Source organism: Xenia sp. Carnegie-2017, unplaced genomic scaffold (genome assembly GCF_021976095.1).
Source record: "Xenia sp. Carnegie-2017 unplaced genomic scaffold, XeniaSp_v1 HiC_scaffold_20, whole genome shotgun sequence".
NCBI classification, from domain to species: domain Eukaryota; kingdom Metazoa; phylum Cnidaria; class Anthozoa; order Malacalcyonacea; family Xeniidae; genus Xenia; species Xenia sp. Carnegie-2017.
Window position 1 is genome coordinate 11,563,412 of NW_025813483.1, and position 23,761 is coordinate 11,587,172.

At 34.7% G+C, this 23,761-nt stretch overlaps 6 protein-coding genes and 1 long non-coding RNA gene across 12 annotated transcripts; 6 read left to right on the forward strand and 1 right to left on the reverse strand.

The window, feature by feature from the left end:
• The first annotated feature begins 160 nt into the window (after nucleotides 1–160).
• Nucleotides 161–6,099, forward strand: LOC124443201 (von Willebrand factor-like). 4 transcript variants are annotated; one of them, XM_046993736.1, is made up of 9 exons: nucleotides 161–232; nucleotides 309–403; nucleotides 3,151–3,238; nucleotides 3,733–3,807; nucleotides 4,133–4,198; nucleotides 4,361–4,393; nucleotides 4,710–5,062; nucleotides 5,562–5,793; nucleotides 5,881–6,099. In XM_046993736.1, exons 3-9 carry the CDS (start codon nucleotides 3,172–3,174, stop codon nucleotides 5,979–5,981), a joined length of 927 nt encoding a protein of 308 aa, XP_046849692.1. In that variant the 5' UTR covers nucleotides 161–232; nucleotides 309–403; nucleotides 3,151–3,171; the 3' UTR covers nucleotides 5,982–6,099. The 4 variants fall into 4 exon arrangements, with proteins under 4 accessions (XP_046849692.1, XP_046849694.1, XP_046849691.1 ...); XM_046993738.1 differs by having other exon boundaries at nucleotides 163–232; nucleotides 309–387; XM_046993735.1 differs by having other exon boundaries at nucleotides 209–403.
• LOC124443206 lies at nucleotides 5,089–13,078 on the reverse strand. Its single transcript, XR_006947538.1, has 3 exons — nucleotides 13,068–13,078; nucleotides 5,302–5,446; nucleotides 5,089–5,160 (listed from the first exon to the last, which is right to left on the reverse strand). It is a non-coding gene; the product is annotated as an uncharacterized LOC124443206 (long non-coding RNA).
• LOC124443198 (centrosomal protein 43-like) lies at nucleotides 6,259–11,469 on the forward strand. Its single transcript, XM_046993733.1, has 14 exons — nucleotides 6,259–6,405; nucleotides 6,511–6,567; nucleotides 6,812–6,866; nucleotides 7,205–7,293; nucleotides 7,368–7,514; nucleotides 7,586–7,654; nucleotides 7,782–7,924; nucleotides 8,129–8,227; nucleotides 8,305–8,327; nucleotides 8,431–8,526; nucleotides 8,616–8,705; nucleotides 8,809–8,887; nucleotides 9,963–10,053; nucleotides 10,258–11,469. The coding sequence occupies exons 1-14, from the start codon at nucleotides 6,319–6,321 to the stop codon at nucleotides 10,345–10,347; spliced, it is 1,215 nt and encodes a 404-aa protein (XP_046849689.1). The 5' UTR covers nucleotides 6,259–6,318; the 3' UTR covers nucleotides 10,348–11,469.
• On the forward strand, nucleotides 11,882–14,483 carry LOC124443203 (exodeoxyribonuclease-like). 2 transcript variants are annotated; one of them, XM_046993739.1, is made up of 12 exons: nucleotides 11,882–12,138; nucleotides 12,264–12,347; nucleotides 12,439–12,488; nucleotides 12,663–12,720; nucleotides 12,825–12,914; nucleotides 12,980–13,047; nucleotides 13,127–13,170; nucleotides 13,321–13,392; nucleotides 13,466–13,496; nucleotides 13,586–13,698; nucleotides 13,804–13,984; nucleotides 14,054–14,483. In XM_046993739.1, exons 1-12 carry the CDS (start codon nucleotides 12,121–12,123, stop codon nucleotides 14,169–14,171), a joined length of 927 nt encoding a protein of 308 aa, XP_046849695.1. In that variant the 5' UTR covers nucleotides 11,882–12,120; the 3' UTR covers nucleotides 14,172–14,483. The 2 variants fall into 2 exon arrangements, with proteins under 2 accessions (XP_046849695.1, XP_046849696.1); XM_046993740.1 differs by lacking the exon at nucleotides 12,439–12,488 and having other exon boundaries at nucleotides 11,884–12,138.
• Nucleotides 14,484–14,888: 405 nt separating this feature from the next.
• LOC124443205 (connector enhancer of kinase suppressor of ras 3-like) lies at nucleotides 14,889–17,757 on the forward strand. The gene is made up of 9 exons (XM_046993742.1): nucleotides 14,889–15,069; nucleotides 16,099–16,202; nucleotides 16,312–16,371; nucleotides 16,445–16,638; nucleotides 16,972–17,050; nucleotides 17,146–17,181; nucleotides 17,259–17,375; nucleotides 17,451–17,645; nucleotides 17,718–17,757. Exons 1-8 carry the CDS (start codon nucleotides 15,012–15,014, stop codon nucleotides 17,517–17,519), a joined length of 717 nt encoding a protein of 238 aa, XP_046849698.1. The 5' UTR covers nucleotides 14,889–15,011; the 3' UTR covers nucleotides 17,520–17,645; nucleotides 17,718–17,757.
• Nucleotides 17,758–17,804: 47 nt separating this feature from the next.
• Nucleotides 17,805–21,582, forward strand: LOC124443199 (connector enhancer of kinase suppressor of ras 1-like). Of its 2 annotated transcripts, none has more exons than XR_006947536.1 (10): nucleotides 17,805–18,074; nucleotides 18,146–18,481; nucleotides 18,636–18,703; nucleotides 18,780–18,858; nucleotides 18,934–19,029; nucleotides 19,172–19,303; nucleotides 19,414–19,576; nucleotides 20,067–20,305; nucleotides 20,456–20,978; nucleotides 21,068–21,582. XR_006947536.1 is itself a non-coding variant. In XM_046993734.1 (10 exons), the coding sequence occupies exons 5-10, from the start codon at nucleotides 18,987–18,989 to the stop codon at nucleotides 21,085–21,087; spliced, it is 954 nt and encodes a 317-aa protein (XP_046849690.1). In that variant the 5' UTR covers nucleotides 17,805–18,074; nucleotides 18,146–18,481; nucleotides 18,636–18,703; nucleotides 18,780–18,858; nucleotides 18,934–18,986; the 3' UTR covers nucleotides 21,088–21,582. The 2 variants fall into 2 exon arrangements, 1 of the variants encoding a protein (XP_046849690.1); XM_046993734.1 differs by having other exon boundaries at nucleotides 20,456–20,812.
• Nucleotides 21,583–21,657: 75 nt separating this feature from the next.
• On the forward strand, nucleotides 21,658–23,627 carry LOC124443204 (uracil phosphoribosyltransferase homolog). The gene is given in 9 exon segments (XM_046993741.1): nucleotides 21,658–21,912; nucleotides 21,993–22,035; nucleotides 22,113–22,182; nucleotides 22,372–22,434; nucleotides 22,606–22,700; nucleotides 22,772–22,838; nucleotides 23,128–23,187; nucleotides 23,190–23,225; nucleotides 23,317–23,627. Coding segments are annotated over 9 exon segments (768 nt in total). The 5' UTR covers nucleotides 21,658–21,685; the 3' UTR covers nucleotides 23,424–23,627.
• The last annotated feature ends 134 nt before the right edge of the window (nucleotides 23,628–23,761 follow it).

The following is a 23,761-nucleotide window of genomic DNA, read 5'->3' on the forward strand; positions in this document are numbered from 1 at the left end:
ATCTACAATGGCTTGCTTTCTTTCTCCATCATCAGATTTAAATGGCAATAAATGAAACATGAACTGTACGGCCATTTTCATTCGGCATGTCGATGTTGACAACTTTATGCCACTCATAAATTGCTTGTTTTCCTTCGCGGTTCATCCATCCGGTTTGATAAGGTCGACAGGTCAGTATCAGACACACACAGATGCACTCTTCTGATGCTCCATTCCAGATCATTGTCGCCAGGTAGAGAGGAACGTTGAAAGGACATCGTATAATTCGCTACCATATTCACGCCTCAAACTCTTGACTGTTTCTATAGGCTGACGAAATATTTCTCGCCGTTAAAGGGATTCCGTACGTTGGAACAAAAAGTCTTGCTACTTGGTTGACTCTGCGAGGTGTGTTTGTTTGTTGGTGAGTGTGTTTTAAATCATGATATGAAAATGGAACTTTCTGTGAACAACTCAATTTTAGATATGATACGGCATTCGATGCAAATATTCATGTTTTTATCTTTCGACCGATTGTACTTTTTCAATGAGAATGAGAAGGGACATTTAAAGTTAATTTGCATATCGCGCGCATTATGGAACACCCGCCCGTGGTGTTGTTCATTATTGAATTCATCTTTGCGTTTCACTTTCGTTTTAGTTTGCTCAATTGATAGTTTGACAATTATAGAGAATGAACAGGTTTCTTTGAAAAACTTGAATCTTTTTAACGTTCCACCGGCTAACGTTCCGAAGTTACTGTGGTTTGTTTTGGAACTGCATTTCTCTCCTTTTACGTGCGGGAAAGTATTTTTCACTTCGAAAAGAAATGCACGGAACAATGCAAGGAGAGTTACGAAATTTTCAAGGCAGTAACAACTTGTCGCCTCTAGTTCTTTCAAAGCGTGCCGAAGTTTATCAAAAGGCGTTGAAATTTGTTTTGACATCTCGTTTACACTAGGGGTCCGTGTTTTTCATTACAAATCAACTTCTAATAAATTTCCTGTAAATTATATAAGGATTTTTATATGATAATAGCTTTAGGTTTTACATAGTTGTGCAAGGTGAGCGACTCTTGCGTAAGGAATTTTCTCGTTTTTAGTGTCCATCATAAGTTTTATTGGTTTCTGCTTAAATTAAGGAAGAGATTGATAATGTACAAACATTTTATTGTCTGCGATGCCCGATTGCCGAAAACTTCTGCCTCGGAGGTGGTGCGCATGTGTATGTAAGAAATTACCACCATCAAATTAGATTATCACTTCACCACCATACGAACTCGTTTTTTCTGTTTTCTTTTATCTGATTTCTCTACATCGACGGTCGTTTTTAGTTCAACAGTGTAGTTACTGTGTACTTATTCGCTCGTCTTTCATTAAACCGTGCCATGTTTGGCTCGTTCGGTAATCAAAATCATTAAACGAAATCCACTTGAGATATTTTAGTTGCTTTTAGCGACTTCTGTCAAATCTTGATGGCGATGTGCGAAACCTGATATGGAAAATCCTGATTTTATCATCGATTATCATTTATTGCGGTTTGGTAGAACCCATTAAGAACACACAAGGTATTCAATCTTATTACATTCTCAAGTGGCAACCATTCACCAATGAAGATAAGGACAGTTGACCAAACCCGGAGTGACATGTGACTGATAAGAGATTCTAGAAGTGACGTATTATTTAACTGCACTTAGAATTTTGTTGATGAATTTGGTGTGTGTTGTGTCAAAGAAAATCTATTAAATATTTAATTCTCGTACGTTCAAAAAAATGAAAATTTTGTTATCATTGTTGACGTCAGTCTCACGTTTTCGTCATAATCAAGTTAAAATTCATTAAACTGTAATCAGTCCGCCAGACCCCGCTCCATAAAAAAATACTTTCAGATATTTTACATCGAAAGCAATTATATTTGTTTGTGTGCAATTATGTCATTGGATCCATATGGTCAACAGATGTTCATTTCTACTACTACACGCATGACGTTGTTCTGTCTGTTTAAGTCTGCCCTGTGGTTGTCCTGAGCAATGTTTTTAAAAGTGTCACTAAGCATGGATTGTTTGATAAAGCTGTTGCTTTATTTAAGGCTGGTTTTCATTCTATCGTTGGCGTCCGAGTCGTTTTAGGATAGTGCTGGGACCTGTCGGCTGGCGTTCTAGAAAGGACTGAAACGACTCGGACAACTGTTTCAGAACGAGGCTTTGGTTACAAAATTTGTTGCAAAAACATGGTTTAATGATGTTTACCATATTCAAACAAACTAAGCAAATATTGAAATGCATCAAGCAATGGGAAGTACTACATAAACAGAAAGCATTTTATGAATGAAGGTTTTTTTATTATTGCACTGTTTGTGTGGGTTTGACCGAACAAACTAGTTACGAGAAATTCAGTTTTTAAATCTAGTTTAAACTGTAACGTTTTCGAAGCGTGTTCAACATTTTCTTGATCCTGTAAATGTGACAAAAAGATAATCCTTCAGAAAAGCTTAGCTCGTTGTTCAGTTAAAATAGGCTCAAACATGTAGGTGTTTGTGTGGGTGTAAATTATCGTCACATTTTCCATTGATGGTGTTTAAATTGTGCGCGACTGCTTGCCTTATTTAGATTTACGTATTTGGAACATCGTGGTATGCAGCGTATTTTGTTTATAGATAAATCACCGACTTAGAAGTTGATAAGCTGGATTTATATTACCGTTTATCAATAATTCCTAGTTTTTCCCTCTCCTAATTTGGCTGTTTTTCGCATTATTTACATTAATGGACTATTTTGATAAGCGTAAACTGTTGCTTTCATATTTGGCGTTGCGTAATACGAAAATATCAAATGTTGATGTTTGTTATTTGCCGGATTTTCGTTTTAACTTTATTTATCCATTAAGCCATCAAAAAATTCCTGTATTAATGTTCCAAATGAACGCTAAGCAGCCTACCATAGGAAATTATTATTAGCCTCGGAAAAATAATAAATATCTAGTTACTATTTTGACCAGAAAGAATGTCTGTTTTATCCCCTACTGCCACCAATTTCATGTCTCTAGCCGTGTATAGCATATACTTTTCTACATACATCGTAAAGTTTGGTAGTTTATGGATTATGGTGAATTTATTTCTAACTGACGTTGTGAAAGATTTCCTGACGTATGATTCTCGTTTCAATTTTTCTAGATCTCGCCGAAAGTTACAAAAATGCTTCACAAGTTCACAGTCGTTTTCATTGTTCTAAGTTTTGTCCAGTGTAAATCCAAAAATACAGGTAGATGATTACAACTCTATACAGACGGGAAATAAAGAAAAACATTTCGTAAATTGGGTCGTAAAAACTGGTTGAATGTTTAAACAGATTCTTCTGATTGTTTTAAACATTCGATAGGTTCAAAATGAACTATTTATATTTACAAATCGTTACCAGGTGATCAAAAAACACAGAAAAAGGAGTGGAACGAGTTGTTAATTAGAAATCTCCCTTATCAATCAAAATTCAAAATATCTCTTTCAAATTTATTTATCAAAGGTTTTGCTCTCTCAAAACAAACAAAATTACAAAGTTTCGAATCATTTTTTTAACGAATAACGAAAGATAAAATCTATTAAGTACAACAAAATGGACTTCGGTTCGGTCTTTAACAAGTTTCCTTTCTATTATCTGATTGGTCAAAATCTTGACGCACGATCATTTGGGACTGGAGAGGTACAGCGGGTAAGGCAGTCTAGTTGCTTGCTTTACTAAATATCATCGCTTGTATGTAGGTGAATTTTTCACGGAGACAGGACGTCGCGAAGTATCAAGTGGCGATGGCAGTGGTGGCGATAGCGAAAAGACTGGTAAAATGAACATAAATATACACATAGAATAGTGGACGACCAGAGAGGTGTAGCCTGCCCGAAAGTTTCTTTGTGCTATGTTAATTTTTCTGTGATCACTTATACTGCGAATGCAATAGATTTCTAAAGAAATCCATAATGATAGTGTTCAGAATTTGCATTGCACGACCAAACTTGCAGCCTGGCTACGCCAATGTAGCCAATCAAATTAGAGCATTACCAATTCTATAATGTAATGCTTTTACAAATACAGTAATTCGGAAAGTCCTTCGAGGAATTCGCCAATTTTAAATCGTAATGAAATGTTCATAATTGTGTGTTATAGATTTCAGCACATGGCTTAAAAGTCAGAACAATGACGATGATGACGGCAGTGGTAACTATGGCAGCGGTTAGTATTCATTTTAGCTTTGCTGTCATCAAACCTACTCTCATTTTCTTCTTACAGTTTGAAGGGACTACCTAAGTATTCAACGTTGTTTTTTTTACCATACACTTCTTTCCCTAACTAGCGATATTTTGGTGCTTTATAGTTTCTATTTTTTCATTGTAGGCACCGACCTAGATACAAGCAGCGGCCTTCCAGGTACCATAGTCTCTATTGTCTTTCTCATTATAATCTCTATAGACTTTATAGTTTTCTCTGTAATCTTATACAAAGTCTTTTTTGTCCTCACTATAGACTTCCCTACGATTTTTTCCAAAGTCGTGCCTATAAACTCTTCCTCGTAATTTTCTCTATATAGTCTTATATACAGTCTTCCCATAGCTTTCTCTGTTGTCTTCTTCGTGGTCGTTCTGATTGTCTTTTATTTAATAGTGTTCCTTATAGTCTTCCCTTACTATAGTCTTTTCTAAAATCTTCACTATAGTCTTCTCTTTCTATATTTTATATTAAATAGAACCAAAATGTGATAGAAAGCTGGATATTGGTTTCATTTTGGATGGTTCAGAAAGTATAGGACCCATTGGTTTCAGAAAGATCAAGGCGTACGCTAAAGAAATTTTGAACAAGTTTGAATTGTCGAATTGTGACAACGTCGGAATTATCAGATTCTCTGATTATGCGCACTCTGAAACCTATCTGAAGGTTCCTCGTACGAAAGCGGAAATTTTTCATCGCATCGACGCTATAGAAGGACCAAGCGCATTTCAACCTTTAGAGGTAAATCGTTCAAGGATTCCTTTAGCGTTACTGGTCGCCGAAGAACTTTTTTTCACTTCACAACTTGGATCAAGACACCATTCTAAAAAAGTAAGTTGTCATTTTGTTACTCTGACACACGTTACCTTAGTTTATATTTTATGTAGTGTAAAGACTGTTTTCGTTCTCTGTTGCTCATTCATCTCTACCTACACTGATTTATGTAGTGTAAAGACTTTTCTCACTCTCTGTTGTTCATTTATCACTACCTACACTGACCCATGTTATCTTAATTTATATTTTATGTAGCAAAAAGACTGTTCTTTTTCGCTGTTGTCATTCATCACTACCTACACTGACACACGTTATCTTAGTTTATATTTTAGTTAGTGTAAAAACTGTTCTTGTTCTCTGTTGTTCATTCATGACTATCTACACTGACACACATTATCGTAGTTTATATTGTAGGTAATGTAAAGACTAAAGACTGTTTTCCTTCTCTTTTTTTCATTCATCACTACCTGCATTGACATACGCTATCCTTAGTTCAGGCTTAAGTTAGTGTACATATCACTGACTTGATAGAATAAAACGGTCCGTATATTTTCAGCTTCTTGTGGTGATGACAGATGGAAAGCAGCCAGAAATAGGAATCTCTAACAGAACTTTAACGACCGAGAATCTTGTAAAAAAACTCATCAAGAAAGGTGTTCGTATTCTTGTTTTGGCCATTGGAGATGATCCTGACGTTGGAGAACTTTTGAAGTTATCATCCCATGAAAAAGATGTTTTTCCTGAAAGGAGACTTGAAGATCTAAAGAATATTCTCGTTCCAACTTCTGGTAAGTTAACCATGCTTCAATCTTTCTTCGTGCTTTCTTTGATTCAAATCTTGACAAAGGTTTTTTGTTTTTTTCCTGTTCATATAGAAAACCTGGACTCCAACTCCCAAAATTCCATTGATGACGATTTCTTTGTAAATATAGACGTGGAAAGCAATGATAATGATTATACTTTTAATTTTATATAAACTAAAGAACGGCTGAAGACTCATTCGTATAAGCACAAGTTGTTAAGAAGATGAAATTGAATTATCTTTTTTCCTGTTTTATATCAAGTACACAGCATTAAAATTTCCTTTCATTTGATGCCGGGAAATATGTATTTTATCGTAGAGGTTTTTGAAAATAATCAATCCAACTTATAATTAAAATATAAATGTATCATTTTTTCGTGAGATACAGCTTCTCGTCTCGAACTGCGTTTAAGTGATGGAAAATAGTGTAGAAGAGAACGAGCGCGAATAAAGATTTGTTCGAGAAGTTTGTTATGATTTCGGCACTTACTTGTTACTTTTCTTCCTCAAAATGAACGGTTCCTTCGAAGAGGATGCAGACTTAAGAGATCTAGTCGCACATGCGTTAGAAAGCAAAGGAATCCTTGGTAAAATTAAGGTATTTTGAACTCAATTGAGAAGAAAAAAGACCACTTTACTCTTTATGGAGATACTGGATGGTTTGAACCGTGATTTATTGTTGCTTAATATTTTTGAATTTTAGGCAGAGCTTAGAGCCAATGTGTTTATGGTGTTAGATGAGCTTGATAAAAATGATATGGTCAGTGTTTAGTATTCGGTAATGGCAATAAATACGTGATGTTTCTTCTCAACTCTCAAGTTCTCCTATAGATGACTTACCGTGTTTACGTTTAGCTGGCAAGCAGATTAATCCCAAGAGAGGTTGACCATTGTTGCTAGTGCTATTCAAAACCATTCGACCAAATCTGCCTGTCAGCAAAATGTTAACAAGGCAAGTTGTCTATATGTCTTGTTTAATGTGAGATACTGTACTTTCAATGTAGAATCGTCCACAGTATTTCAATGAAAAACTGAAGAATTTTATGACTACAAAGGAAGGTGCGTTTTTAAAGTATAAAAGCAAGACATGTATCATTTTATGTATTAAACTCGAAAACTTTAACACTGAAGAATATCTCAACAAATATATTTTAAACCATAAGAACTGCTGTAGCAACTGTTCAATTGTGGAATGGTTGTTCTGATTCAACAAATTTAAGTAAAGGTGTATGTGCACGGAAGACTAAACTGTAAAACTAGACTTGATTGGAACAATCCACAAAACAACCAAACCTTCATTTTTACAAAATAATTTTGTGAAAATTTCTGATTTCCCTTATTTAAATTAGAATTATTCCTATCTAAGCGCTAGATGATAAATAACCTGTATTTTACAGGCAAGTTAATAACTGGTCTGGTGCGGGAATTCTTGGAATTTTTCAATTTGGACTACACACTTGCTGTATTTGATCCAGAGTCAAATTTTGTGAGTTGCCTCTATAGTAAATGATAGTTTTCATGTATGTTTGGATAACCTGACTCCAGATATTCTTGTCTTAGGGGAACCAGTATAAAGGAAGAGACAGTTTAGTTGAGGAACTTGATTTCCAAGAAACTGTTAATGAATCAAAGCCAATTATATCCTTCTTGTTAGAGGATAGAGCAAATGTTGCAATGGCAAAGCCTAATTTGACATCTGTTGCTGAGGTAGTCTTTAAAGATGTAGGGTCTAAAATAAAACTTAAATTTTTAAAGATCCATGATGTTTACTTTGCCAGGATGTAGCCAAAAATAGTCATATAAACAGTCCAGATATGTCACCAAGATCAGTTTCATCAAGTGGAAAAGTAAGTAATATATTAAGTTACGTATTTTAAATTCTCTCGCTTATCTTAATACAACTTGAGAAGGTTTTATTTCAAAAAGGGGAACTCAAAATATATTTGCTTATTTACTTCATTACTTCATTTTCAGAACAACAGTTCAAGAGTAAGTCGTATACCACAGAGAGTAAAGGATATAAAGAAAATGACAGAGACTTTAAACACAAAGAGCTCAAAAGATGCAAGCGAGAGGTCTCACGGAGAGGATAGGAAGTCCATTGGGAACAAAACTGGGTAATGATGTGATTTATATAGGGATTGATAGCGTAGTGTAAATGTAGCAGAGTAGAAATGAATTCTTGGGAATCAATTGTGTATTTAAGTTGTGGAATATTACAAAGTGAAGATAATGTAAGTTTTTTCCTAATGTTATTAAAGTATGAGGAAAATCAAGAAGTATACCATGGTTGTAACTGTGTTGAATTATTTTTTCAACAGAATCTCAGATTTAAGTGTGAGCTTAAATGACGACGACATTCTTGCAGAGTTCACAAATTCACAGCCACAAAAATCATCAAAAGATTTACATCAAAATGAGTGAGCATTTTTTAGACACTTGGTAATTTTTCTACTTTTGAAATGTTGTTTATTATATGCTGATATCTTTTGTTTAGAAGAAAGCAAGGAGTTTTCTTCGGTAAGTTTTGATTTCTTTGGTAAGTTTTGATTTCTTTCAGCCGTCAGTTGAAAATAAAAAAAAAAATTGGTTGTGTATTGTTTTGTTGTACGTATGTAAAAAGATGAAGATTTAAATGCTGCTGCATCATTTGAAGAATCCTGGCTCCACGACGGCAAAACTAGCTTACCTAAACTGAAGAAACAATCGTTGACTTCAGGTCAAAATTTATCAAAAATTGTATCTCATTTACATGAACTACTTTGCATAGTTTTGCAGATTTTCTTTGATGTTTATTTTCTTGAGCAGGCTTACATGATGTACGGGACATGTCAAGTAATTCCGCTGATCTTAAAGAACTTGAAGATATTGATCGTAAGATCCACGAACTTGGGTTCGGTGAGCATCTAGTTGATGATTAGATCAATGATTGAAAACAAAGCCTTGGTATGGTTGCAGCTTCATGCATGTTTGTGTCATTCATTGTCATTCATTGTGATAGGTTTACCTGCCAAGGATAAATCCAGCGACCAAGGTGAAGGTGAAAATAACGACAGTTACGCTGAAGACTTTCACACAAGGTAAATAAATTTTCATCTTTCATGCAATCGAACTGGACATGAACACAAACTTGGCCCAAGTTGGTGAGACTTTTTATATCAAAGTTGTTCTCCATATTGTAAATGTTTGTTCTATGTGATGTTATGTCTTTATCAACGTTGTTCTTCTTCTTGTAAATGTTTGTTCTATGTTATGTATGTCTCAATCAACGTTGTTCTTCTTTTTGTAAATGTTTGTTCTATGTAATGTTATGTCTTTATCAACGCTGTTCTTCTTTTTGTAAATGTTTGTTCTATGTGATGTATGTCTCAATCAACGTTGTTCTTCTTTTTGTAAATGTTTGTTCTATGTGATGTATGTCTCAATCAACGTTGTTCTTCTTTTTGTAAATGTTTGTTCTATGTAATGTTATGTCTTTATCAACGTTGTTCTTCTTTTTGTAAATGTTTGTTTTCTATGTGATGTATGTCTAAATCAACGTTGTTCTTCTTTTTGTAAATATATGTTCTATGTGATCTATGTCTCAATCAACGTTGTTCTTCTTTTTGTAAATGTTTGTTCTATGTGATGTATGTCTCAATCAACGTTGTTCTTCTTTTTGTAAATGTTTGTTCTATGTGATGTATGTCTCAATCAACGTTGTTCTTCTTTTTGTAAATGTTTGTTCTATGTGATGTATGTCTCAATCAACGTTGTTCTTCTTTTTGTAAATGTTTGTTCTATGTGATGTATGTCTCAATCAACGTTGTTCTTTATTTTGTAAATGTTTGTTCTATGTGATCTATGTCTCAATCAACGTTGTTCTACTTTTTGTAAATGTTTGTTTTCTATGTGATGTATGTCTCAATCAACGTTGTTCTTCTTTTTGTAAATGTTTGTTCTATGTGATCTATGTCTCAATCAACGTTGTTCTTCTTTTTGTAAATGTATGTTCTATGTGATCTATGTCTCAATCAACGTTGTTCGTTTTCTTGTAAGTGTTTGTTCTGTGTGATGTATGTCTCAATCAACGTTGTTCTTTATTTTATAAATGTTTGTTCTATGTAATGTATGTCTCAATCAACGCTGTTCTCTGTAATGTAAATGTTTGTACAGCACACATAGTAATGAAGATAACTCGAGCATTCCAGAGGAAATCGATCAAGAAATTCAATCATTGGAAAGCTTTAAAAGTGATAGAAGCAAGGTAATGTATAATATTTGTTTCAGGAATAGATTTGAGCTCAGGGAAAGATGGTGAAGTATAAGGAGTTTTTTGTTATGTTAACTCAAATTTAAAACAGAGTTTAGTAATCACCTTTGTCTAGAGTTTCAAAACACGTCATCGTCATGACTTTCCCATTTCTGTTTTTATCTCTTTACTTGTTACAAATTGTTTTTATTTCTGTAGATGGATGAACCGCATACATCAGATCGAACTATTTCTCCAGTGTCAGACGACTTTAAAGATTTTGATTATGGTGAAGCTGTTCATTTTTAAAATGAAAACAACGGTACATTAAGTGTCTTGTATGTACACCATTGTACAAAATGGTGCGCTTTGGTATGTTGTAAATATATATCGTTGGACACACTGGTACATTTGGAGTCTTTAGTGTATCTCGTTTGAAACAAAGTTGAGTTTTGTATCTTGTATGAACATTGCTGGATACCATCTTGCACTTGTAAACAGTGTATACATCGTTGTATACAATACGCACTTGGTATCTTGTATATACATCGTTGGACACAATGTTTCCCTGGGTATCTTGTATATACATCGTTGGACAATGTTTCCCAGGGTATCTTGTATATACATCGTTGGACACAATGTTTCCCAGGGTATCTTGTATATACATCGTTGGACACAATGTTTCCCAGGGTATCTTGTATATACATCGTTGGACACAATGTTTCCCGGGTATCTTGTATATACATCATTGGACACAATGTTTCCCAGGGTATCTTGTATATACATCGTTGGACACAATGTTTCCCAGTGTATCTTGTATATACATCGTTGGACACAATGTTTCCCAGTGTATCTTGTATATACATCGTTGGACACAATGTTTCCCAGTGTATCTTGTATATACATCGTTGGACACAATGTTTCCCAGGGTATCTTGTATATACATCGTTGGACACAATGTTTCCCAGGGTATCTTGTGTATACATCGTTGGACACAATGTTTCCCAGTGTATCTTGTTTATATATCGTTGGACACAATGTTTCCCAGTGTATCTTGTATATATATCGTTGGACACAATGTTTCCCAGTGTATCTTGTATATACATCGTTGGACACAATGTTTCCCAGTGTATCTTGTATATATATCGTTGGACACAATGTTTCCCAGGGTATCTTGTATATACATCGTTGGACACAATGTTTCCCAGTGTATCTTGTATATATATCGTTGGACACAATGTTTCCCGGGGTATCTTGTGTATACATCGTTGGACACAATGTTTCCCAGTGTATCTTGTGTATACATCGTTGGACACAATGTTTCCCAGGGTATCTTGTATATACATCGATGGATATACAGTATACATCAGTGGTACAATTGATATCATGTATATAAATAGTTAGATATTGAAATACACAAGGAAGAATGAATGTTTTCTCCTTTTTTTCCATTGCCAGACTATTTTTATTGGTTTGATGCAATGACTTTCCATCATCATCACGTGACGTGACGCAAATAGCGTCATCATCTTGTTAGTCACCATCACTGATGACGTTACCATCGTTGCCATTATTCATCATTGCTGACTTGCCATTTGCTTTTCTTTAGCATAACAATACCATTGAATGTTGATTTTTTTCACTGCCTAGCTGTGGATTGCTCTACCTCGCTCAATTATCTATGTTCTATGAAGCCCTTGTGTTAAGTCATAATGTCCACATTCAACACATATTACACCTTGGTCACATCAGATATTCCTCTGCTTTTTCTCCCTTAGTTCTCCTTTCCCATTTTATTGTATTCATCTCTAAATATGCGGATGTTTTTTAGTTCCTGATGGTTTTCAACGAAATTATTTAACGTTTCAAGTGACAACAGTGTTGTTAGAGTTAGCGCTCCAGTTATAAATTACAGTTCGTTGGTCCCAAATGGTCCCGACAATTGTTAGGTTGCGCAGTATGCAGGTAAATTCCGGGTTTCAATTTTCAAATGTAAGTGTCGTCAGTCGTTTGCTGTGGCTTATGAATACTCATCAGTTACTTTGAAGTTTCAACTTTTTCCCAGTTGGTGGTTTGTGAAGTATGCCACGAGGCAAAAAGGTTTGCAATTAAAATGTCATTTTAACATATCTCAATGTCTGTCGCGTTTATATTATTAAAGGGTCAAAGTGACCGTGAATTTTTAAATGCATGTGTTTTTACCATTATCTTAATGCCCCTCCAAGAGACCAAATGAAGAAACTGAAAATGGTGATTCCGCTAAGAAACAGCTTAAAATTGATTTTAAAAAACAAGATGGCAAGTCAGAGGTAGGAGCATATGTCAACTTTGAGGGGTAGGTTGGGTTGGGTGTGGCTTTTGTGCACCCTCTAATTATAATTTTACATCATGTGATGTTAGGGAGAGGTATCTTCTTCAAATGAATCTTATGAATTACCTGATGTTGATAAGTATGTATAGACAGTTTGATTAAATAATAGATAATATTGTTTATGGAGAGTTGGCAACATAGATGATCATGCAGGCAATGTGCAAAATTGAAGTTGTCAATATTATCTGTACAATTTAACACATGAAATTTTTTTAAAATGAACTTGCGTGTTAAGTTTACATATCTTAAACAGGTCATGGAATTTAAAAATTTCATCGTGGAATGTAAATGGCTTGAAAGCCTGGATCCAGGTATGCTGTTTAAATGTCATAATATTTTAAGCTCTTAAACATTTTGAGGTCATTGTTTTGTAAGCACAAAACCATCAACTTTATTATGTCGACCTATTTTATAGAAAGCAGATTCTATAAAGTATGTCAGGAAAGAAGAACCTGACATATTTTGTTTGCAGGAAACAAAATGTGATGCTTCTAGTCTACCAAAGGTACCTTCATGCTTGTGTGTTTTCAACATATCAATGGCATTCAATATCTCTAACATCAACTATAGGAAGCAAGTTTTCCTGATTATTTTTGCTATTGGTCAACTGGGGATATCAAAGGATACAGTGGGGTGGGGTTAGTCTTTGCTTTGTGACATTTTCACCTCATCCTCACTTGATTTTAATTTTTAGTAAAATTTGCTATATATTCATAGACTTCTTTCAAAAACCAAACCCAAAAATGTTACTTATGGAATAGGTGAGACTGTGCAATGACTTATAATGTGAATTTATGATGAGGAAAAGGTGCAGAAAACTAATTTTTTTTTCTCTCCTCCTTTCATGTTTGTGTCATTGTCTTTTAGTGTTTGTTTATTTGTGTTAATTTATTATACTTATTGCTTGTTAGGAGTACCTGAACATGATAAAGAGGGACGAGTGATTACGGCTGAGTACGAGAAGTTTTTTCTTGTTACATCGTGTAAGTTCTATTAAATTATGAATTCACTTTTTCTTTTATTGGCTTACCAAAATGACTTCATAAATTTTGTTAGATGTACCCAATTCAGGGCAGGCATTAAAAAGGTGACAAAATTTGATGATGCTAATATGTTTATGATTAGTTGAGATGTTATGTTTTGATTTGATTTGATTTACATTGAGTTATTTGACAGATTGGATTACCGCAAAACATGGGATGAAGCATTTAGAAGTTATCTTACTAAATTGAAAGAGGAAAAACATGTAGTTCTCTGTGGAGATCTGAATGTTGCTCACAATGAGATAGGTGCATAGATCAAGATATGGATTGTGTGGAGGCTTCACTTACTTGTGAAGGCTTCTCACTTGTTACATGTTTACTAACTTTTACAATGACACAATTTTTCTTTAGATTTAACCAATCCAAAAACAAATACAAAAAATGCTGGATTTACGAAAGACGAGAGAGATAATTTCACAAAATTATTAGATGAGGATTTTGTTGATACATATCGACATTTTTATCCAGAAAGAACAAATCAGTATAGTTTTTGGTCATATCGAGGAAATGCTCGTGTCAAGAATGTTGGTTGGTAAGTTTCCATGAATTCATGAAATATCGTTTGCAAGCAATTATACATGCTAACCTCATGAATTTGTAGGCGATTGGACTACTTTGTTGTATCCAAAGACTTTCTACCAAATGTAGCTCATAGTTTCATCCGTGATGATGTCATGGGAAGCGACCATGCACCTGTTGTTTTACTTTTGTCAACTTAGCAGATTTTCAAAGTGCAAATTGCTTATGTGCATTTAATGGTCATTAGTTTATATGGCAAATTTTGTTTATGGAACTCTTTGTAGAGCAGGCAATGTTTTGTTCCTTTGTTCAATGATACCTTGTACTTGTACCTTGACTGACTTTGATATATTGAAATAATTGGAGAGCTGGGTATTGGAGTTGTTTGGATAGAGCCATGCAAGGAAGGATTTAGTACTTTAAAATGAGGCATTTATTGAAGTTTTAAACTATGAGGTGCTTGTAATATTACACTAGAGTTGACTTTCATAATTGAGAACTGTGATTCAGAATGGTGATTGAAGAACTTTATTCCAAAGTGAATTTTGAAAATGTTGAAGTAAGTTCTTTTCCTCAAAAATTCCTCCTTTTTGCCTTTTGCTCCCTTACTCTATCATTTCTCTTAACTATTACTCACCTGAATCTTATACCACTAACCCTTACTCCCTATCTAACTTCCCCTACCCCTCAATGCCCTACTGGCCCTACCCTACACACTCCTATTCCTTATCTTACCACACCCCTACCCTCCCTACTATCACTCCCTCTCCACCTATCCTCCTCCTTTTTACTGAACATTTTCGAAACATTTGTTGACATTAAAACAGATAAAAAATTTTTGAATCGTTATGAAATGTGTTTTTGTAATATATTAATTTTCAAGTTGTACAATTGCCCAAATTGGCTCTGGTACCGGAAGTTACTTAAGTACGTGGCCCAGTCTCCGGAAATGCGAGCGAGAGAGGTGACGGAGAAATTACAAAGTGCATGACAAATAGTTGATGGTCGTGAGGAATTTGTTGTTGTTGCAATATTGCTGAATGGCTTCTCTAAATATCGATAGTTGGACTCCTAATGATGTTGCTCGTTGGATACAAGGTAAGGGTTAATGAATGTATTTGCCTAAAGATGAACAACGAAGGACTACTAGTAATTTTCTTCTCGTGATGGAAGGCACGAAATTAAATATGTACGGATAAAATATGGTGAAGGTTCTTTTATTTAATTTCTTGAATCTTTGAGAATACGTTCGATTTTGCAGCTTGTTCACAGTCGTTAATACATGTTTTATGTGTTAATTAAACTCCCGTTGTCGCCTCTAACTCGGTAAAGCAATTTACCATTCATATTTCTGACGTACACAAAGGTATAACAAGTGCGTGATAAATTTTTAAACTCGTCGACTTTACATTAAGAATTACGACATGTTTTAGATGAATATTAAGGACGTGGTTGACTGTGCTTAATCAAACGACCACCTGTCTTTCTTTTGTGGTCTCAAACTTTTTAATTAAGCGAATAAATTCTCTTGCAAACTGTCCTAGGAATTATCAATATTTGTTAAAGTTTGCCAAGTCACACGTAATCCTTCATAACAGCAACACGTGAAACCTCGAAATTTATTGATTTGGTACTTCGGAAATTTTTTCATAGTTATGGACGAAATCGTCCTCGAGAGTGCAAAGTTCTTACTAAATTAATCGAAATTCTTTTAGCAATTTGTTCCCCGTTGATTCGGATAATACGGTTTTACATAGGAAAGCTTAAAGTTGATATTATCCTCTCTTATGGTATTAAATTATGATGGCAATATTGGCTGTCGTTTTGTGTTGTCCTTTCGCGAAACATCTAGACCACTGAAAGAAATTCCACAAATTTTATTGTCGGCGTTTATGCATTGTTCGTAACTGCTTGAAAGTAAAAACAGTTTATCGTAAAAATTTATGTAATTTCGTGCTTTGTATGGTACATTAAGCCCCGTTTGCATGAATAGCGAAATACAAAGAGCTCATTTAATGTGCTTTGTGTTCTATGGAATTGTTTATCATTTAATAGTATCGTCAAGTCAACGAGAAGATTCCTTTTCTTTATTCTCTTTTATTTCTGCTGTGTTTTGTTTTACCTTAGGTCTTGGAGCTCAGTTTGAATCAAGCTCAGAAGGTTTTATTGAAGAGGAGATTAATGGAAAGGCATTGCTCACTATTAATGTTGAATACCTTAGTGAACTATCGGTATAATATTATCACTTGTTTTACAATTTTTCTTGATGTTAGTTAGTTCATACCTTTGAATGTTTGAAAAATCCCTAAATGTTTGAAAATTCTTGTTTCGAAATCACAGATAGAGAACACTGCTGATCAAAATGCTGTTTTGGATGCAGTTCATTGTCTTGTTGAAGTTGTAAGTGTGGAAATTGAGCTATGTTAATATGGGAACCATAAATGGTACCATCATTATCATCTACCTTATTTAGGAGTCTTGTCTTCAAAGTGAAACAGTTCATGGTCAAGTGATTATTGTGAGTAATGAAACAAAGAGCCTGATAGAGCAACTTGAGAAAGAAAGTTCCAATGCGGGTGACCAGGATGTAAGAACTAGTGAAAGCTCAATGAAAATGGCTGCTAGTGTTTATCATTTGGCAAAGAAGCTTTTGTCTTGGCTTTTAAGGTGTGAAGCAGCTGACCAATCAATAAAACACCTGTTTGAAGGCCTTGTGCACAGAATGCTTTTGGATGAATTCATGGGGGGTGGTGCTTTAGTTTTGATTAGAGTTTGGTGGCTAGTTTAAAGGTGTTACTATGCGATGTCAGACTTTTTTTGTTATATTTCTATAATCTCACACCATCATTGGGAGATATTTTTGAAAGTGCGCTTTATTTACTACAAGTCACAACTGTTTTTGTTTAATGGCTTGGATATTGGCTCCCCTCCCCCTACACACACATAGCCTATCAGTAAATGCATCCCTGCTAGAGCATGTTTCCATCTTGTTATTTTTAGATCTCCATTCTCAGAAATGAATGCATGTTGGCCTTTTAAAGACACAATTTGTCGAGTAGTTCGTGATATGACTGATGAGGTGTGATGGAAGCTTTTACCTGGACTTGTTTGAATATTTCCTTTCTTTAATTACATTACTGTCTTATTAATTACAAATCATTTCGCTTTTTGTAGAGTTTACTGAAAAACCGAGAATATTTGAAGGAAAATGTAAGCATTTTAGTTGCAATTGGTTTACAATTTAAGAATCACAATTTTAACTGTTTTATGATTTACTTCCATGTCAGTTGACCAAGCTTCAAAGGTCCTTTGATACCTTTCTAAATGAAGAACCTTTACATGAAGTATTCAAGCAACATCCGATACTGGTTGATGAAGAATTTGTTTTAGAAGGCGAAGGATTGGTATGATATAAAATAAACTCAGTGAAAAAAGTCAAATCCAGTATTGAACTCTGTCTATAAATGTTGAATGTTTAGGGTATAGGGATCACAACATCCAACCTTATACATACAGTAAATTCTGTGGCAACAGATGTAAGTTTATGATGAAATTTAATGTATCCTTTGTAGGACATTTCATGCTTTGAAGCCATTTTTTTGTAGTCACCAGCTGGGAAAAATGGCAATATCAAAAGTGGTGATGAGATAGTCAGTGTCAATGGACAGTGTGTGGTAAAAAGCTTGAAATTTATTGCAAATGTGGTATTGAGCATTATGTATATAGAAATGATGTTTTTTTGCTAGATTGCTTGGCCACAAAAGAATGTTGTCAGTCTAATGAAAACTAAAACTGATTCAGTTTCGTTGACCTTAAAGAAACTCCCCTGTTAAGGGACCTTTGAACAAACTTCCAGACAAACCTGGCACCCCTTGAGTGAGATGAATGTAGTAATGGATCATATTAAGGTCCCAAATGAACGTCCTTCTCGAGTTGAGATTAAAGAGGCTGGTATCAAGGAAGAAACAAGTTTGGAAATGCAGGCCATTGAAAATGAAAATGCTGCAGAAGAAAAATCCAAAGTGGAAGCAATAATTGAAGATAATGTCGAGGAGAAAGTGGAAAAACAAACTGAAAATGACGTGAAAACTCTTGATATGGAAGTGAGTTTGCATCACAATTCAGTTTTTTTGCATGAAGTTGATTCATTTCATAATTGCTATGACTATTAAAGCAACAAGTCAATGTTGAGAAAGAAACTGGAAGTGTGTCACCTGGGCAATCTGAAGTGACAGTGACAACGCAAGAGTTTGTGAGAAAACTGGAAAGTGAAAAGAAAATGATAAAAAGCAAGCGGAGTCTGTTGAAGGACAAAAAAACGGCGAAAAGCCTGTTGTTGAAGATGTTCCAGTTGTTTCCAAAAATGAAGAGGTCAGTGAGGGCAAGCCATCTGTTGACAAGGGTGCTCCGTTGACAGCTGGGGATAAAGAAGGATTAAAGAGTGAGGCGAAAGAAGACGCTGTTGAAGTTAAAGAGATAGTAAAGAATGGCGATGATAAAAAAGTTCATGGTAAGTAATTAATGCTATTAAATTGGCATATTTATCTTGGGGACTTTCCAACACAATAAATTTATATTCAAAATAATGAAACACCCTGAAAATAATAGCATTGAAGGACTTTAAAGTGACAAAATACAGAAACATTTTGATGGTTGCTCCGTAGGCGAAGCTGTTGCAAATGTGGCGTTAGATGTTAAAAACAAGAAGGAAACGACAGAGACAAAATCCAAAGTAAAAAAAGATTACATGTTGCTGTTTGTGATAACTTCCTTGAAATTTCTAACTGATAATATATGCCAATTTCTAGCCATCAGTTGAAGAAAACACCGACAAATCTACGATAAAAATTCGTCAGGTGTCTCATGACGTGGAAACTGGTCTAAAGGGTGAGAAACCAACAAAATGATACGTGATCTTTTTTCTCACATGAATTGCTATGTTTGTCTTTGATTATTTTTCAGAGGATAGTGCAAAGAAAGATGCTAGTAGACCGACGCGACCCGATCTTCCAAAAATGAAAATTGGAAGCGTGAAAAATGTCACTGTTGGCGGAACAAGTTAGTTTACGTTACGTATCAGTCTGAATTCTGCTACTTTATGTAAAAGAATACAGGGTGGCTATCAGTTATATAATATTAAGTTTGGACTTACGGGCGAAAGTTTGTTAGCTGTAATGCAAGCAAGTATATATTTGTTTAGGTGCAAAGCAAGTCGAGGTTTATTGTGTTAGACGACGGGAGAAAAAGAGCCAAGTAGATGGCGCACCTAACAAACGAATATCTTGCATTGATCTTGGAGATGCTGAAAGAGAGGGATGGTTGACCAAGAAAAGTGAGTGCTATCGTAGTAATCAGGGCTCGATGCATGAAACAACTATCAAGATGACCGTTCGAGTTAGTGTTACTGTTTATTTATATCATGTTATTTTTTTACTCGCTCAGGCGGTGGTCATGGATTGGCTCCAACAAGATGGCGACGTCACTGGTGTGTGTTAAAAGACAATCACCTATACTACTATAAAACAGCATTTGACAAAGAAGCTGTTGGGATGATACAGATAGCTGGATACAAGATGTCTCCTGCTCCTGAACAGAAGAAACCATTGTAAGTCGATGGAGTAACTCCCGCACATACTTATATGATATGGTATTGTAGTGAATGTTAGGTAGCAGTTTGGATAGAAGAAAAAATCCCTTAGATTGGTCATCAAGAAATGTGCGTGATCCCATAGTCACCTCCAGAGATCCTTATTCTTCCTGTCATAAGCATTAACTGACTATGGGGAAGAATATTCAATTTTTTTACTTGCAACAAAGAAAGTTTTGTTTTTATCCAATGGAAGTTTTCTAGTTCATGTTGATGTGTAAGGTTTACAAGATGAAATGATTTTGCATATTTCATATGCCCTGACCACATTATGTTTACATACACTGACGATAAATGTTGGTATGTTGGTTTCCTCAAAGCTCCAATTTTAAGGAGAGCATTAGATTCAACAAACCTTTCCACTACATGGGTTTTTCTACCAACATGGCTGTCAGTGAAAACGCTCAGTGGTAATTGTTTCATCCTTTATGTTTGCTTAACTTTTTAGTTGTTTCAAGTGCGAAAAGGAAGGAGGAAAGGGCTATTTTTTCTATGCAGACAATGAATTGGAAAGGGAAAATTGGATCAATATCTTGAATATATCATCACGAGGCGAGCGGAAATTCAGAGAGCCTGGGCTCGGACAGATAAACCAATCCACTGAACGTGAACGTAAGACGAGCGATTCATCGTCTCTCAGGATCTCTACATCAAACGTTAGACCGAGAACTTCCTCCGTTCTCGCAGGTATAGTAACAATATTAAGTAAATGGTACAATGAAGTAGGATAACGCTTGTCAGTCTAGGTAGTGATTGATAACAGAGAAGGAGAATAGCCTTTACACTAACTAAAATATTTAGATAACATGTGAAAAAATGTTTTAAAATTTTTTTCAGGAATCCGTTTTGACTACCATGATGATGATGATGATCACGTTGGTTTAAAAAGGCAATCCATTGCCATTGTTTCGAACGAAGGTACCAACGTTAACGGAAAGAATGTTGATCCTGAACCAAGTAAGGCGGAGGAAAAAACCAACGGTCAAAACATACTAAAGATCGCAGAAAACTATGGCGAAGACGCTGGTCAAGATGTGTTTTTAGATACAAAAGACAAAAACATATTGGTAAATGGGAATTCCGATATTATAACTAAATCAAGTAACGAGAGTTCCACGAAGTCATTAGACACTTCCATAAAAATGGACGAAGAGATAAAAGAGTCAAGCTACTCCTCAAAATCCGATAAGGGAGGTAAGGATGATTTTCAAGAAGTTGCTGATTCTATTAAAAAGCAAACATTGGCTTAGACGGTTCAGATGTATCGCCTGAGTTGAAGTTAAGAAGGTTATCCGCCAACTCTAAGTCAGAAATTATGGATAAAGTTGTAAAATTGCGTATTTTAAAACAAACGTTAAAGGTACGCTTACCTTTAATTTAGCATTAGTCCAAAGGAGTCTTTCATGATACTTTTTCACAACACGCTTATTGTAAACAATTTCTTTTTAGGACAAGGAGCAAAGTATTGATGAAATTGACGAATTGTTGTTATCCGAAGTTACTCCTGAATCCCTTTCTGAATGGCGAAATAAATACAATGTCATAACTAAATTGAACGACCTAAATGAAAACAAAGTAATGTAGATGGTTTAGTTGCTGAAGGAACCAAGACTTAAATAAGAGAATTGAAAACTTCATCTTAACAAAACATAAGTTATTCAAAACGCAATATTTTAACAGAGACAGCTCCTATAGAGGACTTTTTTTAAGCATATCGCACTGCGGATACCTGTGCTTTTAGTAACGAATCTTTTCTTATTTTTTCAGTGCAGTTTATGATAAAATTTTGTAGTTTGATTTCTTGGGTTGAATTTTAGCTGATGTTGTATTTATCTATTGTGTAGTTTTCCATCATGTCCGTTGTATGAATAATCTGTAATTATTTTTCTAATAATTTTAGTAGAACTCTTAAGATGGTCAATCATCGTTTGTAAAGATTTTCAATGAAAACCATGTAATGTAAAGAAGTGTGTTCTTTTTCGTTGAAAGTATATTAAAGTAAATTGTAGTTTGTTAATGCGAGGATCTCTCGCGCGACTGCGCAAGTTCCACACATGGTTAACGAATATGGCGGCCAACGGCCATACAACATTGAATGGTGACTGTAAGAAAATCGACAGTGACGGCCACTTAGTTGGGAAAAAAATCCGTAAGAAAAAGTATGCTGGATGCACAGGCTCTTCTCTTAATGGCTCTGTTGAATTAATACCTCAATTTGAAGATTTTGGACCAAGGCTCATTAGAATAAGAATGAATGATCAAATTCGGGCACTTCAAACTACATTGCGTGATCCGTAAGTTGCGTTTCCTTCACCGAATCACCAAAAGGCAATTTACTTCACAATTTTATCATTCTCCTTGCTTAATTTTACAGAAAAACTGATCGAGCTGATTTTGTGTTTTATGCAGACCGTTTGGTTAGTGGAAGTTTACGCATTAAACTGCATCACATTCATTCAATCATGGGATCTTTGTACTTAAAATTTCATTTTAGATACGTTTAGTGGTTGAAGAAGGTCTTAATCAATTATCTTATGAAGAATTGAACGTGACAACTCCTACAGGTATGGGAACTTTGAGCACTGCTGATTATGTATGAATATTTTTATTTATGATATACTAGTCACTATAATGGATATTAGTTATAGTGAAGTTTACAATGGATATTTATGTTATAGTTGTGATTATAATGGATATTTATGTTATAGTGGTGATTATAATAGATACATACGTTATACTCTCATTTTGTTTAGGAGGTGTTTATAATGGTCTACAATTCAAGAAAGGAAATTGTGGTGTCAGTATTATGAGAAGTGGTGTGTATGTCTTCCTCACTTTCCTATTTTTTCATTTCTATTCCCATCATACCCATTACCCCACAGCCACCGATTCCTCTTTACTCATCTTTTTTCCTTTCCCAACTCTCAGTCTGACATGTTTTTCTTTCATGTCTTTCTATGTCCGACAAATGCTACTAAAATTTTCAGGTGAGGCTATGGAAAAAGGTCTCAGAGATTGCTGTCGTTCTATTCGCATTGGAAAAATTCTCATTCAATCGGAGACAAGTACATCAAAACCAAAGGTATGGGTCATTGACAACTAATTTTGATCATCATTTTCTATATATTGATATTGAGAAGTACCTTGTTGCAGGTTTACTATGCAAAGTTCCCATTTGATGTTAAGAAAAGACAAATTTTATTGATGTACCCATTATTGAGTAAGTTGTCATTGAGACTAAAGAATATACAATTGAACTAAATACACAACTGAAGCCTTGCTTTCTGTAAACATACTTCAACTTGAATGAAGCGAAATTTTAATTTTAGTCCGGCATTTAGCTTATTGTTAAACTAAACTTTCTTTGGCTGTCTGTGAAAAAATTGAAGCTAGTTGAATTAGTGGCTTCAAATTTTGAAAAGAGGTAGTCTTCTAGTTGTATTCAATTCAATGATAATATCTGTTGAAGTTGTAAACATTATTTCTCTATTATTATTATTATCATTAAGATACTGGAGCAACTGTTATTGAAGCAATCAAGGTCCTGGAGGAGCATGATGTTCAACAAAAAATATCATCTTGCTAAATTTGTTTGCAACTCCCGAAGGTTAATATAGTATTTAACTAATCTAAAGACCTAAAAATCATATATTGTAACTTCATCCGTTAGAGGCTATTTTCTTTACTGCTTTGTTTAGGTGTCAGAAACATTTTGAATCAATTTCAAAATTTAAGGATTTTGACTTCAGAAGTCAGTCAAAACATCATTTTGAACTTTGGATGCCAATATTTTGGAGTAGAGTAATGACATTTCACAACATCTTGCGATTAGCTTATGTTGTGATAAAGTGAGTTTGCCAACCAGTTAATGTGGGATACCTGCTTTCAATTAAAATTTCAGCAGACCCGTTTATAATTATTGGAAATTGATACCCTGAAGTAATTAGCCATGTTAATAAATTAATTGTATATAATTTATATGCTCATTTTTATGATTTGTTAATTTTTCCATGTTTGTGTTGTAAAAGTTTTGCTTTATTTGCAAGGAAACCAGTTCTTGGTTGGAACCCAATCTGGGTCGAAAAAAGTTTTAGGAAGTGCCTTGCTGGTGTTGTTTATCTGCTTCTATCTGCACTTCTCGTA